Below are 19,914 nucleotides of genomic sequence, written 5' to 3'. Positions count from 1 at the left end.
CGCCCACAGCAGGCTTCTCTGCCTCCTGAGCACCGGCCCCACTAGGGTTCCCCCCTGCCCGGCGCCCTTGGGCAGTCAGAAAGGTGGTCCTTGTTCCTGGATGGTGCTGGGCCCCCGTCCACCACCTCACACCCCCTTATCTCAGCTCCTCAGATCGGTGACCTCCCTCCTCACTCCTTTTCCTCTCCACTTTCCATCTCCTTCTCTCCAGGGTGCTCAATAAATATTACTCTAATTCTGAAATGTGCGATCCCAGCCTCACCTAATTAATTTGGATACGCCGGAGGAAATGGGTTAAGGCCTGAGCTACTTTCTCACCGTAGGAAAGAAAATTGGTCACTGAGGAAGAATGAAGGGGATTTTGCAATAGAGCGGCCGTTTCTTTCAGGGATCGGAGGAAGGGGCAGAGACTCAGAAGAAGGGGAGAGAGAATGTCAGACAGTGAGAGAGAGAGAGCGAGGGAGCAACAGAGGGACAGAGGTAGAGACAGAGAGAGAAGGGAAGTGGGGGTCGGGGAGAGATGGACAGAAAGGGAGCCAAATAGATGGGAAGAGAGTCAGAGCCTCAGAGCCAGAGAGAGGCAGAGGGCAAGATTCAGAGATGAGGGAGTAAACAGAGACGGTGAGACAGGGAGCGGGGCAGGGAATGGAATCAAAGGGTCAGAAACAGGCAGGCAGACAGAGCCAGAGAGAAAATGGGACACAGAGTCAAAGAGAAACTCAGAGAAAGAAAGAGATCCAGAAGGCAAGAGATGGGGAGAAGGGATCAGAGAGAGACCTTCCTGGGGAAAGAGAATCTAGGGGGGAGAGAGAGACTGGCCAGTGAGGACTGAAGCCGGTTCCCAGCCAAGGGCAGCCCCACCCCCCGCCCCCCATGCCGACTACAGAGGTTCTAATTTAAGAACTTGAAGAATCTGGTTCTCTGTTCTGCTCATCCCAACTCCCCAACCTCCCCCTCCCCCAGAGCCACTTCACTGCAGTATCTGGATACAGGAAACAAAGCGATGCTTTTTGCCTGAATTATCTACCTAATTGTTTTGGTTCGCCGCACATGGATTCCTTGGCGTCTGTGAATGTGTGGCAAGCAGGGGAGAGTTAATTAATTGGGCAGCAAATCTGAGCAGGGAAAACAGTCATTCTGATCACTCAAGCCAGGAAATGTTCATGTTCTTCAGGACTCATTGTTTGTGTGTTAACCATCTGCTGAACTGAGTTGCATCTTACACGTGGAGAACACTGAACGGGTTCTCAGGGCCTCACCTGCCTCATCCAGCATGGTGCCTGTACCAAACCTGGAACCTTCACAGCTACAGTTACCCCAATTTTAAACACGAAACTGAGGCTCAGGCTAATTCTAGGACCGAAACATTGATGGAACTGAAATTTCAACTCAGGGCTTCTTTGCTGGAGTCCTGATGTCCTTCTGCTCACTTTCCCAGGAATTGTCAGCTTGAATGAGTTCTCCCAGTCTTTCTAGCTGAGTCTGCTAATTTAGCAAATGCCAGTTAATATTTGGGCGTGGAGAAACAATTAGTCTATGAGTGGTTCAGGTCAAGACCAATTATTCATTCGCTTAACACCTTGGTTAATGTTGTCAGTGGTCTCAAGGAAGGAAAGTGAGTTTGCATTTTCCTAAGTATTGAGTTATCACAACCCCTGTAGGGACCAAGCCCAGTCAACATTCTGATATGTGCTACTTGCATTCAAGACATGAAATCTGTCTCAAAATGGCAAATGATTTCCTAACATTAGAAAAGTAAAGAAAACCTTGGTTATAACTCTGCTTCATAGTCCCGCCAGCTTGGGAAATTAAAGGCTTTAATTTACTGAGCAATTACTATGTGCCAGACATAGTGCTAAACTCTTTGATGTGTGATCTTATATAATCCTCAAAAGGACCCTATAGAGTAGGTGCTATTGGTAACCATAGTTTACTGATGAGAAAATTAAGACTAAGAGATGTTAGATATCTTGCCCAAGGTCACACAGCTTGAAGGAAAGTTGCATGGCTCAAGGTAGCCTGGAGTTAAAACTCCCCTGCAGGTCCTCCCCACCATTCTAGGCAAAACAAAGAACTTTCTCACCCAAAGCAAAAAACAGACTTTAGGTTGATTACGCCCAGCTCCAAGCCAGCCCAGCCTCTGGCTGATCTCCAGAACTCCTTGCCCCAGCTGTTTAAGAGATAACTACTCCCAGCAACCTTGGAGAAGAACAGGCCCCCTTAAGACAGTAGCTTTCTACATACATCCCTATATATACTTACTCTTTTCTTAGATAAGTACAGCAGCTCGCTAATCTGACTGCTGCCCCTTCTCACCTCATTAAAGGTGATCTGTTCCTGTAGAATGCCAGTCTCGTTCTTTTTCTGAACCTCTCCTACTCTAACTCTGAACGTTACACAGCTAATAAGCGGTAAATCCAGATTTCAAATGTAAGTGGGTTCAACTACAGAGGCTGACTTTATACCACTGAAGTATCCATTCACCCATTTGTCTGTCTATTCATCCATCCATCCATCCCATCCATCTACCCAAACATCAACCTACCTATCCTTCCATCAGTTCATCCATCCATCCTTCCATCTATCCATCCTCCATCCATCCATCTTCCTTCCAATCCTCCATCACTTAATCATACTTATTTTTTCACCTACTACTTACTTTTTCCTACAATGGTCTCTGAATATGACATTGTACAGTGTGTTTAATCTTTAGTAGAAAAATCTACCCAGACAGAACTCAGTGGTCACCCAACTGCCCGTTTCTATTCACCTCAGTGAGTCATCACCATCAAAATCAACAGCAATGGAAGTTTTTACATTGTGCTAGCAGGCAATCTTCCACCAAATGAAACCCTTGAGTAGAACACCAGTACACTTCATTAGACCCCTGCTCTGCACAAGCCCTACTCTACAGAGTTCTTGCCCTCCATCCAGAAGTCCCAGGACTTTGCGGAGTTTCCAAGTTTGAAAACAAACGTGGCAAAAGAGTGCCCTATAAAATACCTGGAACTGTTTTGTCCTGATCATCACTCACTGAGCAGAAAGGAAAACTTAGGTTCCCCTTAGATGAAGTGGGGAAGCTAGGAACACTTAGTTTATCTCAAAAGTCTTTTTGATCTCAATTCACATACTTTCCATGAAGATCCCATGTATATTTCTGCTTGCTGAAGCAGAACAAATGGAGGCCAGCCTTCTGCCTCTGCCATGTCTCTGGCTCTCAGGGCCACATAAACACCATGGAAGGGGGGAAATCAGTCTAGCTGGTGTTCAGTACGTTATTCAGTACCAAGAGCAAGGCAAGCCGGAGAGTTGAGACTCTTAATCAGGACCTTTCTCTTTTCCGGAGGAGCAGGGAAAAAAAAAAATTATGCTTTCGGATAGGGATGATAAAAGGCCAAACAGATGAACTATTCCATGAATAAGCTATTCTGGTTAACGTTTTTTTATTCCTAGCGACTAATGAGAACACTCTTGTTTTTGAAGAATTTTCTAAAAGCATTCCTGCCTAATTAAGTAGAGTATACTGAATATAATTACTTATAAAAAATGCAAGGTTCTTCCATGAGAGGGCCACCAACCTAATCTTTAGTTCTCTTCACAGAGAAGACTCAGTGGGATGGAGACAAGCTGGGAAATGGAATTCCTATAAAAACTGCGGAACGAACCATGGACAATTCTGATTGCTACTTCTGCGCTATTTCTCCTAAAAGTAGAGGGTAGACGTTCTATTCTGGTTAAATGAAATATTCTGGTTATTTGAGTCCTGGATGACTGAGCTTTTACTCGACCCTGCCACTCGGGAAATAGCCAGCATCCTCTCTCCCCTCAGCTTCATCCTTATCTGCTGGGCAGCCAGGGTGCTTTTATCCTCTGAAACACACACTCCAGACAACTGAAGTGAATATATTTTTAATAAACATGGACCAAGGAGAATGGCTTGATTCAGTTCTCCTTTTCCTGGTTCTCTCACAGTCCACTTGAAAAACACAGCTGCCAGCTTTGTGTGTGCACAAGACTGCTCTCCACATACACAGAGGCTCCGAATGGATAGCGAGAATCTCTTTTGTTGTGATAACAATGTTTGTGCATCTGCACCCAGCCGTTCCCCAGGTCCGAGTTGTCCCCGGCCCAGTCGGAATTCATCACAGCCAATAACCACGGCCGAACTTAGCAAGGGAAAGCTCAGCTGGCCTGCTTTGCTTTTCAGGCCAGCAGGGCAATCCCTGCAACCCCGTGGGCACCTGTCCCCCACGGCCAGCCTCAGGCCTGGCACAGAGTCGATGCACATCCCAGGGAACTGTGATTCATCCCTAATAGCGTCTCCTCCCCACGCACCACCCTTGTCTCACGAATCACGTGAAAATCTACCCAGGCCTAGGAAATTCGGTAGCATCTACACTACGTGCAGACTTTTTCAGAAACATTTAGGATTGTCTGAGCATCCATCAAAGATCTGAATGGGTGAAGGGCAGCTACCCTTAGGAAATGGGGAAATGGAAATGCTACCAAGATCTGTTAGCAGGACCACTTGGGCAGCCAGGTGATAGACGAGCTAATAAATGAACCTGCCGCTGCTCTTATTGTTGATACTGCTGGAGTCATCTTCTCGATTTGCTATAAGCACAGGCATAAATCTACAGGAGAGGCAAGAGGAAGCTAGTATAACCTACTAGCTAAATATGGGAGTCTGGAGCCAGACTACCTGGGTCATAATTCTGACAACTCAGGATATTGGTGGGTCTTCCCTGCTAGTTCAGACGGTAAAGAATCTGCCTGCAATGCAGGGGAACCGGGTTCGATCCCTGGGTCAGGAAGATTCCCCTGGAGAAGGGAATGGCTACCCACACTAGTATTTTTGCCTGGAGAATTCCAAGGACAGATGAGCCTGGAGGGCTCTAGTCCATGGGGTCACAAAGAGTCAGACATGACTGAGTGACTAACACTTTTCACTTCACTTTCAGGATACTGGTGATCATGAGGTGGCTGCTTAAGTGCCCTGAGGTTCTGTGTCCTTATTGAAAAACTAAGGCCAAAATACTAAGGTCTCAAAATAACGTCCACCTCTTAGGGTTATTACAAGGATTAAATAAGTTTGTATTTGTAGAGCACTTAGAACAGAATCCGGTACCTTGTAAGTACTACTTAAATACTTGACTAATAAATAAATCCAAATACAACCTCCCAGGGTCTACAGAGCCTCAGCCAATAGAACCACAAGGAAAGCACGTGTATACAGGTGGAAGAGGGGAGCCGGGCAGCTGACTCAGGCAAGCCAGATGGCAAAACGCCTGCCATGGAGAGGGAGCCACATGGCAGGCCTGTGGCTACGGGTCATTCTGGAAGGGACCACCTACAGCCCATATTTTCCACTCAGGCCTGAGGTCAGAAATGCATCTGGTCACACACCAGCTTTGCCAAACTCTGAACTTGGAATCTGCAAGCCAAGTGCTGAGTGCCCATTCCTCCCTGCGAGACCATCACAAGTCAGGCTTCCACTAGGGTGCAAAAAGCAAAACGAGGATTCTGTCCAGGCATTAAAAGGGCAAATGGGTTAGACGGACCAGGGCAACATTTTCTACCAAAGATTCGGTTATTCTTTTTCTTTCTTCTTCCTACATCCCTTTTTCTTTGTTTTCTTTTCTCTTTCTTCTTTCCTTCTTTCTTAAAAAAAAAATTATAAACATTATTGCCATTTCCAAGTTCAAGTTCACATCAATGCAACTATTGAAAGGGTGGGGTACCCAAGGGTGGAGGTTGCTCCACTGTGCTTAGTCACTCAGTCGTGTCCGACTGTTTGTGACCCCATGGACTGTAGCCCACCAGGCTCCTCTGTCCTTGGGGATTCTTCAGGGAAGAATACTAGAGTGGGTTGCCAGGCTCTCCTCCAGGGGATCTTCCCAACCCAGGGATTGAACCTAGGTCTCCTGCATTGCAGACAGATTCTTTACTGACTGAGCCTCCAGGAAAGCCCAAGAATACTGGAGTGGGTAGTCTATCCCTTTTCCAGGGGATCTTCCTGACCCAGGAATCAAACTGGGGTCTCCTGCATTGAAGGTGGATTCTTTATCAGCTGAGCCACCAGGGAAGCCCATGCTCCAGTGGGCAGACCTCAGAAGGAAGTCAATACTGGCTTCCCACGAGAATTAACTGAACGAGAATTGCATCCGAGGAAGAGAACGTACCACCTCCAGGGGGAAAGGGAGCCCCAGCTCTAGACACATCTGGCGCCCACAGGGAGAGGCACTAAAATGTGTCATCTGCCCCTGGGAACCAAGAGGGTCCATGAGTTTAAGATGTTAAAGACAAGCATTCACAGGAGGCCACATGCAGAGAGCATTCTTATATGAGTACAGTGTGCGAGGAAAATGCATTTTCTCCTTCAGCCCAGGGCTGCCGCGTATTTAAGGACACGAGTTATCTCTGTGGACCTGAGCCTCTCAGGTGTGCTGAGAACAGAAGGGGCTGGAGAAGAACACGCCTCCACAACCGGAGAGTCTCCCAGCCCAGAGCAGGGCAACAGGCCAGAGCAGCGCTAAGGGGCTCACCCATGGTCATGGGCACAGAAAGTGACAGAAGTTGTGATGAGCCTGCTTCCTATCTTCAGGAAACGCTCTAAGGCATAGAAAGACAGATGCTGACCTCCAGGAGTGAGAGGAAGGGGGCTTAGCTAGGGGTCCCTCGAGAGCCACCAAAGCAGGCCAAGGGAAAGAGGCCAAGGTCCTTTCCTGTAAGGATGCCTCTAAGGATATCCTTTCTCATACTGTCCATGGGGTTCTCGAGGCAAGAACACTGGAGTGGTGTGCCAAATGGACTCAAGTTTGAGCAAACTCTGGGATAGAGTGAAGGACAAGGAAGCCTGGCGTGCTGCAGTCCATGGAGTTTCAGAATGAGTCGGACAAGACTTAGCCGCTGAACAATAACAGGGACATCCTATCTTGTCCTACAGTGGGTGCAATGCTGCCTGGTCAGTTCAAAGAGTGGTGTCGGGACGGAGATGCAGGAACAGATAATAGGGAAAGAACGGATGGAGGCAAGACAGAGATCTCTGTCCTCTTAAACCCAGAGACAGGGCCAGCCATCCTGTCTGCTTCTAGGTCCCTAACCTCTCATGCCCAGCTGGTCATCTTGTGGCCCAAGGGAGTGAGGGGAGCCCCACGTGGTGGCATAATCCATCAAAGCTGAGAGCAAGAGAGTTTACGGATTCTAAAACCTCAGGGAAATACAAAAGAACAGAAAACAAAAAGAAGGGAAATTAGTGGGAGCCCCCAGAGGGAATTCAAAAGGGAATCTGAAGCAGCTCGACGGGCAAGCATCACCAATCCAGCAGAAATGGGGGCAGGCTAGTAATCCCACTCAATAACACAGACGTGGAAATTATAACACACTTGAAAGGAAATGCATTTTTACTGCTTCCTGGGCCATTGCAGGATTACCAACTAGGCTAAGAAAAAAAAAATTGATCTTCGGAGAGCTACTTTATTGAAGAGATAAGAATGATTTGTAATTAGCATGCCGATCGTCTGCAGAAGAGCCCGCTTGAACACAGTCTGTCTTTCTGGCTGGTGGATGCACCCCGTACCATCCCTGTGGTCTCGTCTGAGTTATTAATCTGTTCATCAGCTTTTTATCAGACAAGAGAAAAGAAAAGCAACTTCACCGAGGTCCCATTTGGATAAATTTTGAATTAGCAGAGTCTGAATCGATGCAGTCTAATGAAGTTACAGCAGGACAGGACAAGTTTAAGAAGGAGGACTAGAGGAAGCGAGCAAAGGAATAAAAGGACTCTCAACAGAGGAGGAATCAAAAGAAGGACAGATGGAGACAGAGGCCGTGGTGGTCAAAGACACCGAAAGGAACAAGAAGCAACATTTTAATGATGTGACTTAAAAGACGGAGAAGCGGCAGATCCTCTGCTGAAAGCCGGGTTCTCTTCGCAGATGCCCGGGGTGGGGGAGGGGGCACTGGCCCAGAGGTGGGTAAGAAGCTGGCTGTTGAGGATCTGAGAACAGAAGAGCTGAGTGAGTTCCCTTAGCCTGAAGAGCCTTCCAAGCCAACGGGACAGCATTCTTGGGAATATTCAGGCAGGCTTCTCAGGATACAATAAAAAGGCAGAGAAGATCCAAGAGGGAGACTGGAGTCCAGATTCTTCCAAAAGTTCTGGAGCAGCTTCAGCACGTGGGCTGGTTAACATAGGGCCACCTTCAGTTGCCCAGACATGGGGGTGACTGAGGCCAGAGGCCCTACCAACAGGATCCGAGGCTGATCAGAGGACTGAGGGAGCAAAGCTCTCCTGGACACATCTTCTTTGCTAGTATGGGGTTCGGCCCCCTCCCTGCCCCAGATCCCGGGGGTCTGTACCCCAGGACCTCAGAGTCCGGGGTAGGTGGGGTGGTGGATGGGTTCTGGACATATTGCCCTCCTTCTCACTCTGGCCCCTACTCCCAGGGTTCAAATCCCTCTTCGTTGGACCAGCAGGATGGAAGGAAGAGGGAAGTGTTGACTGTCTGGGTGGGAAGCCTCCCTCCCAGAAGAGGATATTTGGCTGAGGGAATGGCGACTCTGTCCAGAGGACAGATGTCCTAAGTAATGAGACTTTAATGTCGGAGCTAATGGGAACAGTACACGAGACCAAATGCCAAAAAAGCAAGGAAGAATGAGAGTGTTTGTGAAGCCTGCAGAAAGCTGTGACTCCCCTTCCAAACGCTGGGGAACGGGGCCAAGTGCGTGGCCACCCAGAGCCCGGCTGGAACTCAGCTTCCACAGGTCCCGAGGTGGGGACAGTGGCTCCAGGGCAAGAGGGTCCAGGGTTCTCCTGCCCCTCTGACCAGGGTAGGGGCTGCAAACAGTGCCCAGAAACCTCCACGCTCCCACACCTGCCTTGATCAGAGGGTTAAGGACCTAAGCTGCAGACCCAGGAATGTGAGCTCTGCCAGGGACCACCACCATGGCTGTGACCATGACCATGACCACCGCCAGTGGTCAAGATGGCTGAAGCTAGAGAGCAAAACCCAGGGCTCTTTCCTTTTCATGGGCTTTTCAGGACAGATGGCTTGAGGCCTGGAGAAGCAGAGAAACTCCAGTGAAGATTGAGGAATGAGAACGCAAGGCGCAGAACATCGAGACGAGAAAGAGCAGAAGTAGAGCGGGGAGGCAGGGTGAGCTGGCCGGGATTCTGGGTCTGGCGAGTGCTGTGCTCAATGTTATAAATGGGGCAGAGTGGGGAGCTGTGATAAATGGAGCTGTTTGTGAGCTGTACATCTTTGTAATTAAAACTGAGAATGGCGCGAGGTCCATCCTCTCGCCCCTCAAATCGCTTCTTTCCTCTCAGGAGCCAGGACTCCTGCAGAATTGCTCTGGGGGCGTCCTTTCAATATTGCAATGGTTTAAGGGAGAAGTTGTTTTATGGTCTTTTTTTTTTTTCCAATTAAAACCAGTGTGTTTTTGTGTGTTTTTACTTTTTACCTTTTCTTGGTATTGTCTTCACAATCCTCCACCAGTATAATCCATTCTCGAAGAGAAGCCCTTTTCACTGCCTCGGGTGCCTTATGCCTGCATGCAATGCAAGTGAGGCCACCAGCCCAGGTTTGAGGTACCCCGGTCCTTAGGTCATTCATTCTCCAGTCCCTTACAGAAATGACACATCTCAGGGGACAAGACCCTGATGCCGGGAAAGATTGAGGGCAGGAAGAGAAGGAGGCGACAGAGGATAAGATGGTTGGATGGCATCATCAACTCAATGGACATGAGTTTGAGCAAACTCTGAGATAGTGAAGGACAGGGGAGTCTGGTGTGATGCTGTCCATGGGGTCACAAAGAATTGGACACAGCTGAGTGACTGAATAACAACAGGGGACAATTTCTTTGCTTTCTCAAGTAGTCTAAGCATCACTGACTCATTTATGTTCAGGAAGGTGAGAGCCAGGTGACCTGCTGGCTCGCAAAGGAGACAGTGGCCAGCTAAGGACTAGCTGTGTGATCTTGGACAAGTTACTAAGCCTCTCTGAGTTGATTCTGTCATCTGTTAAACGGGCTCCAGACTCAGGGTGGTAAAAGGATGCAGTGAGCTCACACAGGATGCCAGGTACAGAGGGAAGTCCTGGAGGAGGGGTGCTCTTCTGAGTATTTCCCCATCCCCTGCAACCCCTGCTTCATCCACATGACCTTGAGTCCTCACCTAACTGAGCTCTCAGGTCCTCAACATCGGCTTTCTGGAGTGACGGGTGATGCGGTCGTGCGTCAGAAGCTCCAGGGAGACACTTCTGGATGCCTGAGCAGAGGGAGGGGCACGGCCAGCTGCAGAGCAGAAGTGACCCCTCCCAGAGTGCTCCAGAGTGACCGTATGGAGCTGGTGGGAGCAGAGGCTTTGCCCCAGCCCCTCAGCACCCACTGGCTCCCAACTGAGAAGAAGGCACCCTGCCCCACCCACAGCAGCGCAGCCCACCACCTCCCCAGCACCAAAGAGAAACAAGACTTGACCACAACTGCTACACCTGGTGGCTCCTTGTCACCTGCCCTTAAACTCAGCCTGCCCCATCCTGGCTCCATTTCTGTGATCAACCCCATGGAACGAATGTACTTTTGGGGGTCTGGGGAGGCACAGTTATCACGCAAGGACTCTCCCAGCAACGGTCACCGGAAACCCCATCTTTCTATGCTTGCAAACACTTCTGCTTCATCAGTGGCTGTGTAGCCCAAGCGGTGACCTCATCTGAGTCCAAACTGCAGAGGTGCTGGCATTTCTGATGGAGGTGAGGGAAGTCAGAGCGTGGCAGGCACCCGGCTCTGACTCCCATGCCTGGCCGCATGCATCCCAAAGAAATTGGGTCCCTTTACCCTCAGAATCAAACTAGGAAAGTTGGGCTACCTGTCTACTATCTCATGCAGAAATGTGAGACCATTTTTAATCTTTTCTGGGTGGTTATTTGAGCCCTTTGCTACACATTGAACCCCCTTTTTTTCCCCTCTCCCAGCTCCTCTGCTGTCTGCTGAGACACATTGTGAGAACACAAAGCTGTTTTTCTTAAGGGCAGTAATCACCCTTCCATGTAGGGAGGGGCCCTTTCCTAGCGGTCATCACGAGCAGAGGACTCGAATGCATTTAGTCCCGGGATGCCTCCTCTGGGAACCTGCCTTTGGAGGCAGCTGACGCAGCCCCTGGGCAAGCGGGTCTCCCTCCTTTCTGATCAGTAACCAGCCAAACACCTCTTTCATTCATCAGCCTCAGCCCCACGACATCGATGCTTATAACCATCTACCCTAGGAGGATAAAAATATGCTAGCGTGATGAAAAGTCAAAACAACACACATGGGCTCTGAAAGCACTTCCAAGAGAGGAACCGCGGTGAAAATTTCTGGGGAAGAATCGGCAGGTGGCTTCCCAAGGCGACCACCGAGAAGGATGACACACAAGGACAGGTACATCCTGCTTCTTTTCCAGGAGGACTTGGGCATGTTGCAGGCAAAAACCCCAAACTGCAAACCACAGAGGTGAATTTCAACAGAATGATGGAACCCAAGTTTCCAGCTTCATCAGTCATCCTCCTCAAAGCTTCTCTGGTCCCCTCAATTTATAAGCACCCTGGCCCTGTGGTGTCTCGGCCCAGAGCTGAGAAAGAGCAAGATGAGCACCATTGAAGGTGCTTCCATGGCTCATAGAGCTGTCTTACATGCAGGAGCCGTCCTGGAGGACAGACCTGAAATCACCCACTTTGGGGGCCAAGGGATGTCTGGGGGCACTCTGAAAGTGAAAATCAATCAGTCATGTCTGACTCTGTGCCACCCCATGGGCTATACAGTCCATGGAATTCTCCAAACCAGAATACTGGAGTGGGTTGCTATTCCCTTCTCCAGGGGATCTTCCAAACCCAGGGATCGAACCCAGGTCTCCTGCACTGCAGGCAGATTCTTTACCAGCTGAACCACAGGGGAAGCCCAAGAATACTGGAGTGGGTAGCCTATCCCTTCTCCAGCAGATCTTCCCAACCCAGGAATCAACCCGAGGTCTCCTGCATTGCAGGGGGATTCTTTACCAACTGAGCTATCAGGGGTGCTCTGGTCTCTGGCAAAAACTGAAACGTGCATCTACCTGGTGGGTTCCAGCATCCCCACCCATCGCTGGGAGAGATAGAAGGCATTTACAGCCCGTGTGTTTAATTACAGGTTTCTGCCCATAGTTTTATCCACGACCCATTGCTCTGGTTCACAACTCTTTGGCTTGTGCTGTATTTTCCTTCTTCAAATGGTCTGCATTACTCAGCTCTTATTAAAGGATCATAATAATAACCTCAGAGCAGGGTACTGCCCTTTACAAAGGAATTCGGAGAAACTGCCAGGGACCAAGGAAGTGAATGGAAGTCATTTTAGTGGATGGAAAAAAATGAATGAGAAAAGGGCTTGGAAAAAAAAATGTAGGGAAGTAGGAGGAGGGAGAAGGCTGTCACTCACATCTCTAAATATCTGAAAGTTATCTGGTGATGACTAAGACACACATACATAAAGTAAAATAGAGGAGATTTTCCACCGGGTGAGAAGATAAGGCTTGACCTGGTGGCCCAGGACACCAGCACCTTCTAGTTCAAGATCACTCATTCCCTCCCTGGGGACCCTTGGCATTGTCATCTGGCCTCCCTGGGCTCCAGCTGCTTGGCTTACAAAATTAGAGAGCTAAGTTAAATGACTAGACTGCAATAAAAACTCTATGGTTCTGCGCCCATGGATGACAAAAGAAAAGAAAATACTACTCTGACTTTTCAGAACATTTTGGTTTTACTTCCAGAAATTTAAATATATATATAGATATAGATATAGATATAGATATAGATGAGGTTAGCAATGTGCCCTGAATGGGTGATAAATAAGCCTGCTCAAGCCCAAGGAACTGAGACCTTCTGAGAGGGCACTGATAAACCTTCCCACCAAGCCCTCGTCCCTGTCTGCAGCATCTGAAAATGAAGACACTGGCAGTGTGGAGTCATAAATGTGACCTGGGGAGAAATAAAAGGTAGGTGTTTCCTAAGATAGAGGTGGGGGGTGAGAATCACATTTTTAAATGTATTTCAAACATAAACTTGGGCTCAGTGGTAAAAGAATCCACTTGCCAGTGCAGGAAATACTGAAGACACGAGTTTGATCCCTGGGTTGGAAAGATCCCCTGGAGAAGGAAATGGCAACCCACTCCAGTATTCTTGTTTGGAGAATTCCATGGGCAGAGAAGCCTGGTGGGCTACAGCCAGTGGGGTCACAAAGAATTGGACACGACTGAGAGACTGAGTACATGCACAAAAATGAACGCAACCCAGGCCCTCATCAAGTCCATTAAAGTTCCGTTCCCCATCATCTGGTCTTTACACTAGGAAGTTCAAACCATAACTCTGTGGGTCCATGGGATATATATTGTCAAGGGATGTAAGACAAAATGCACTTGAATTCATCCTAATTTCAAAAATAAGCTTCTGCGAGACTTTGAGCGGAGGGACGGGGGTGGCAGAGAAGGCCAGTGATGATACCCAGCAGCCAGGGGCTGGGAGCTCCTGCCACCACTCGGTGGGGATTCTCACTGATTCTAGGGAAGGAGCCAAACTGAAGACCTTGGGACCATCCCTTCAGGCCATGGAGAACCAGGCAGAGGAGTTAGGAAGAGGAAGCTCCTTTCAGAGTAGTTCCCTTCTCTCCCAGACCCCAGGGCCTGTCCGTCTGGGATCATCTCTTGGTCAGCTCACTTTTTCAGCTCTTAACCACTGCTTCCTGCACAGTTGATCTGAAATCAACTGCATACTCACTCTGATCTCTCATTAAAACAGGCTGAAAACAATGCACTGGGCTCTTTCTCCTCCTGTGTCCTAGCAGCCGGAAACTGTGGGTCAACTCTTAGGACCACAGTAGAAGGTTTCTCCAAATGAACGAGCTCTGAGCGTGGGCAGGAAAGGGGACATAAGTGCACGCCTTCCAGGGCTGAGGTGGGGGTGGAGCACCCAGGAAGACAGCAAACAACGCTCCAGGGAGGACTCCCCAAGTGCCAGGATTTTTGCATGGCTGACCCACTCCCTCAAGAAGGAACTCTGCTTAAGGACTTCCCTGGCAGTCCAGTAGTTAAGACTCTGAGCTCCCAATGCAGGGGGCCCAGGCTCGATCCTTGCTCAGGGAACTAGATCCCACATGCTGCAACTAAAACCCGGCATAGCCAAGACTGGCATGCTGCAGTCCATGGGGTCACAAAGAGTCGGACACGACTGAGCGACTGAATTGATATATATATATATATATATATTTAAGACTGAACTCTGCTTAGCCTCATGGGTCAAAGGTAACAGGCTTACATTTTATGATTTGAAATGCTCGGTGCCAATAGCCGGTGGGCAGGGCTCATCTGTTGACTGAACACACGCGCACGTGGCTGCAGCGGTCAGGAGGAAACCAAGAGCTGGGGATCTGGGCAATGCAATCCATCTCTGGCACCTGGTCACCTTCCTCCCTTTCCTATTTTTGCTCCTTTCTGTCTTCCTGGTATCCTTCCCCTGATCCCTCCTCCCATAAGCCTTCTTAAATTCTTCCACAATTTCACTTCTCTCTCTCTGCGTTTTGGTTTTTTTTTTTTAACTCCAAGAAAATGGAAAACATGCAAGTCTAAGACCTTCAGTCCAAGGCAAGATGCATTTCTTTTATCCTTTCCCTCAAACTGCTATATTTGAAGTTTAAAAAAATAAAAACAAAATACAAGTTGACTCTCGGTTTAGATCAATTCATTCTAGTCAGCCCACAGTGCCTCAAAAAATGGAGTGTTTGAAGCGATTTGACAATTCATTGACCAGGAACCTGGGAAGAGAACTCACTAAATCAGTTGGCAGAGTGGTCCCGCTGCCGCAATTACGTGGCCTGTGCGGACAAAACAGGGCTCTTCGGGTTTGTAATTAATTTCTGTAGGCAGAAAAGGTAGGACACAGTGTTCCCTTGATGTTTCTAGAAATAAGCAGAAGAACTCAAGATGTAGGCCCATTTTGATTAGGTTACCTGGGGTCATGAATACGTTTCTTTTTCCCTAATGACATCAGCTCAGGTTTTTTTTCCCATAGCCCTGAGCACTTCTCCATGCCCATCTGCACCTTAAATTCCTCCATCCTTCATCCCTGGGCAGCAGAGTGAAGACCCCCGGCATCTCTGGCCTCACCCACTGCACCTACAGCATCCTAAAAGCTTCCTGACCCATCTGTTCACTAGCCATTAAAAAAAAAAAAAAAAAGCCACACTGTTCCTCAGAATGATTCTCATCTCCAAGACTCTAATGAATCAACACAGGGTGAGGAGGAGGAAGGAACCGGTTGGAATGTGAGCGGGCTGGTTCAGAACTGAATGTCAACAGGGAGCCCTTCCCTGAAGCCATGTTCTGGGCAGAGCCCCTGCCCCTGGAGGCCTCGGCAGGCCCTCACTGAACAGACAGCCCCAGGGAAGCGTTGCCAAAGCTGTTCGGGAACACTGAGCTCAGCGGGGACCCGGGGACAACCTATGGTCCGGCAGCTTGAGTCTCAGCCTGGGCAGGTACAAAGGAAAGGGCCAGATGAGGCTGAGATCCTGGTGGGAAGTGGGGTCCAGGTGGGAAAGGCAGGCGCCTGATGTCCAGGGCTCTCCAGAACCAGAGCCCGGCTCCACCTTTGGTCCCCAAGGCCACTCTCTGCCCGCCCTGGGGTCCAGCTGAGAGTCCGTGCTCACATGCTTCGGTGTGAGAGCTGGTGGGTTCCCTGCAGATGCGGGGCGCAAGGGGATGGCTCACACAGACGGCAAGGTCTAATCACTTCTGGAAAAGACTAAATCTGTTCCTCCCTGCAGGGGCTGGAGAGGGGAGAGGGAGGCCCACCCTGAGGGGTGCGCGCAGGGCAGGCGGAGGGCCAGCCAGGCTTGGACACCCGAGGAGGCAGATGGCCCATCCTGAGGTACATCCTTCTTTTGACCCTTCTATCGCTCCCACAAACGTCCCTCCCGTTCAGCCCGTCTGCCCATCTACCATCTTCACAGAGGCTCATACGCTGGAACAAGTCAAATAACCTTTGCCGTCTCAGAAAGGAAATGCCTTTCCTGAACTATTTCAAGGAGTACGGAACAGAGCCCACGTCCCACCTCCTCCGTGGACCTCTGAGGAGTACACATTCCTTCTCCCTCGCTTTCTCCAGGGAGGACTCATTACAGTGTGAATATTTATCTCTTTCTCCCCTGCCAAACAAGACAATCTGTACCCCAAACTCCCTGGGACAGCAAACAGTGACCTCCAAGCAAAGTGGGAGCATGGTGGTACCACGTGGGCACACCCAGGAGTCAGTGGGCATCTCCTGCTAATGTGCAAACTCACCCTGCCACGCCTGGTAAGGGAGAGGTTGGGGTGGGCTGCGATGTGCCTAAGTGGTCCAGAACTGAAAAATAAGTTTCTCTGATCTGCCCAAGGTCACTCGGGGAGTGTCCTAGATGGCTCGCTCATGCTCCATCCCCTCCCCCACCCCCTTAAACACAGAGACAGGCTCTGTCCCCTACCTAACAAGCATCAACACGACGGCTTCCCAAGCACTGATCAGGCGAGCCTGCAGCTGCTGGAAGAGGTGCTGTGAACTGAATAAAATCAGAGGTGAATTTGAGGGAGAAACAGCCCACATTTACATAATGGTCTGAGGGCCGAAACTCATCACCCTTCCCATGGCTACCTCTCTCCCCCAAGCTCGGAGAGAAACGGCCCCCACGGCATCACACTGAGCTGCACACCTATATACACAGTAGTCACCCTAGTTTGGGGTGGGTTGGGGATTCAGTGTGGTGAGGCAACAGGGATGTCTCCCTCCAAGGTCACAGCCCACAGGACAGAGGCCAGCGCCAGCCTCCTTGGGCCACCTGCATCCTCCCAGAGGATGATGAATAAACTCAGTAAGAGGTAGAGGAAAAGGCAAGGGACAGGTTTCCCCAAGGGGTGCAGACAAGAACGGCCTGGGGACGAGAGAAACCCAAAGAAAGCTTCGTGGGAATCAGCCAGCCAGAGACCACAGCCAGCCTGGAAGGGGTGACGAGAGGCCAGAACAGTCAAAGAAAGCGGAGGTGGACAACCCTGGGAACCTGGAGGCAGAAGCAGAGGAATAAGGACCCCGCACACCTGCTTCAGGAAGGGGAGCCAAGAGAGAGGATTCTTTGCCAGATGAAACCCGAAGGACAGAATGCCTTGCCCTTATTTTGCTCTCCACCCGCCGGCCCTCTGCTTTTAAGAACCAGGACTGACCACAAACTATTTATCACAACTCCTCCATCATTTTCCCTCCAGCCACTGACTTATACCCTGAGAGACAAGGTTGGGGTGGGATGGAGCAACGGTGCTTCAGGATTAATGAGCGATGACGATAAACCCCTCTCCTTTCGGAAGCTCAGTTCCAACACTCAAGTTTGTCAGTATTCAAGTACTCATACTTTGTGGATTTTGACTCAAAATCAGTCACAGAGCATCATCTTTTCTCAACACCCTCAGTATCCAGGGGGAAAAAAAAGAGATGCCCAGAAATTTCTATCTGCCTTTCTCTCTCTTCATCAAGGTACAGGTGATTAATGTCCTCAGCAGTGAGGGAAGAAGGTTTTCAGGCTAAAAGGATAACAAGCCGAGTGCAGAGATGAGCTGAAGCTCTAGGACTCTGGGTGGGAGCCTGCAGGCAAACTCAGAAGGAGGGCTGGTCTGGGGGGTGGTCTCCATGACTAGGGCAGTGCCCACATCATGTGCCAGAAACGGAGGCACGTTCCAGGGCAGGGTTCGTTCCTTGAAAGACTCTGCTGAACCATGTCCAGCCATTTATCAGAGCTGAGCTTGTGTCCCCTGGGTGCATGGTTTCCTGAGTTGTAAAGAGAGCCTGGTTTCCCCATTCCCTCGGCTTGGACCTCCCAAGGGGTGCTCCGGAAGCTAGGGTGGTGGGGTGGGAGGCAGTCAGGGTGGAACGTTGGACAACCATATCTTGAGCCCTTGGCGTAAGTTTTGGCAGGAGGCAGCCCCCCACTGCCTCCCTGGTGTAAGCAGTGAAAGGTGCCCACCGGGTTGAACATAGCAAGCAGCATTCACTCTGAGTTCTGCCCACAGGGCTTAAAAGAACAAGTCCTCCAGTCTCAGCAGGGCAGATAAGCATCCTACTCGACAGGATGCAATGAAGAGAAACCATCTGCCCTTGGTCAAGACGGAATGCACAGATTTGAATTCCTGCTTACCCAGGAGGCTCCCTTTCCCTATCACCCCCATCTCTCTAAACACCCGGGAACATTCAGTCCACACTCTTTTCAGTAAGGTTCCAACACTGTTCAGCTCCCCATATCCAAGATGACTGCTCTGGCTTGATTCAGAAAACCAAATGCAATAAGCGCCTACAGCGAGGTGCCCACCTGCCATGAAACCTGCACCCTGGAACCCCACCCGGGATTATTGGAAGGTGCGCAATTCTTACACTCAAACTCTGGGATTCCACCAATATCTATTTGGCCCTGTAAATGTCCCTACCAACCAAAGCGTGCGTTCCCGGTTCTGAAGAAATGGAGCAGAGGGCGCCGAAGACTCTGATTTATTGCCCGTCAAAGAGGCAGGGGAGGGAAGTTGACTTAAGAGAGTGAAGGCAGCCCGGGGAGGGCGGTGGGTGAGATGCCAGGAGGACAGGGATGCCTGACAAGAGGGGTGAGCAGCCGGGAGAGAGGCTGGGGGGACGGGCGGGGCCCCCCACTCACCCCGGGCGGCCGCTCTCACCTGTGGATGTTCATCTCCCGCGGCGGGCGGTGGGCCTTGTCGTAGGAGACCTTGGCGAAGACGCCGGCCACGATGACGAAGGCGATCACCCCGCAGGTGATGTAGACGGTGAAGTTGGTCTTGTCCTTCTCCGGGTCGTACTTGTTCTCGGGCCCCGGCGACACCACCTTGGTGCTGGGCGTCTGCACCCACACCGGGCTCTGGTAGTTGGTGCACTGGCGCTGATCCAGCTTCTCGTGGCGCTTCTTGCAGCAGAAGCGGTAGTAGCAGGTGCCGCAGCAGTACAGGTAGCCGCTCTCGCTGTTGTTGCACTCGAACTCCTTGTCGTACTGGCCGCTCACGTCGTAGTAGCCCCAGCACGTCTCGTAGGTGACGGCCGCGCTGGCCGCCGCCACCGCCGCCGCTGGCTGTCCTCGCCGGCTCCCCGCCTCCGGGCTGCCGGGCGCCCGGACGGTGCCGTTCAGCTCGCGGCCGCCCCGGGCCAGGGCGCCCCCGGGCCGCCGGCCCCCGACGGCCGCGGCGCCGGCGCTCAGGGTCCGGTTGGCGGCACGGCCGCGAGCGCCCCAGGCTCCGGGCAGCAGGTCCAAGGGCTGGAGCGAGAGCAGCGGCAGCAGCAGCAGCAGGAGGCGCCGCAGCGCCATGGCGGGGCCGGGCGGGAGGGCGCGGGAGGCTTCCGCGGCAGGCCGCTCCCCGGGCCGGCCGGGCTCCGAAGGGGGCCGCGCGGGCCGGGCGGGCGGCGCGGGGCAGTCAGCGGCACCTGGGCGATGGCGCCATCGGGGCGCGGGCGGGCGGCGGGCGGCGGCGGCGGCGGCGGCAGCGCGCGGTGCGCACGGACCAGCCCAGCGCGGGCGGCCGGGGTTCAGGCTGCGCGCCGGCTCCGCGCTCCCCCCGCGGGCTCGGCGCGCCTCCTGGGCAGCCCCATCCCCCGCCGGCGGCGGCAGCGGCGGCCCCGCGCGCGGCTCGGCTCAGGCGGGACCCGAAACGCGGCTCCGGGCGGCGGCGGCAGCAGCGGCGGCGTGGCCCCGTCCGGGCGGATCCTGCGGGACAAGACGGAGAGCCGGTCACGGGGTGGGGCGACCGGGAGGCGGGCGGCGGGCGGGGAGGGAGCGCGCAGCCCTCGAGGAGCAAGGCTGGGGCCGGGAGGGGCGCGGAGCCCGCTCCCGAGACGGGGCCCGGCG

The 19,914-nt window shown here is 51.5% G+C and overlaps 1 protein-coding gene across 4 annotated transcripts in view; it reads right to left on the bottom strand.

Annotated features, from left to right (window-relative positions):
* Positions 1-19,419, bottom strand: part of SHISA6 (shisa family member 6) — a 260,549-nt gene extending 241,130 nt beyond the window's left edge. For 2 of the 4 annotated variants that reach the window (XM_027517753.1, XM_027517754.1), the window contains exon 1: positions 18,737-19,419. In XM_027517753.1, the coding sequence (XP_027373554.1) occupies positions 18,737-19,377 (641 nt within the window). In that variant the 5' untranslated portion in view covers positions 19,378-19,419. The remainder of the gene's footprint in view (positions 1-18,736) is intronic. The other 2 variants (XM_027517751.1, XM_027517752.1) reach the window with 1 other exon arrangement.
* Between the last annotated feature and the right edge of the window lie 495 nt (positions 19,420-19,914).

Source organism: Bos indicus x Bos taurus, chromosome 19, assembly GCF_003369695.1.
Source record: "Bos indicus x Bos taurus breed Angus x Brahman F1 hybrid chromosome 19, Bos_hybrid_MaternalHap_v2.0, whole genome shotgun sequence".
Taxonomy (NCBI): Eukaryota; Metazoa; Chordata; class Mammalia; order Artiodactyla; family Bovidae; genus Bos; species Bos indicus x Bos taurus.
Note: the sequence above shows the minus strand (reverse complement) of the source record. Positions and strands in the feature narration are given on the sequence as shown.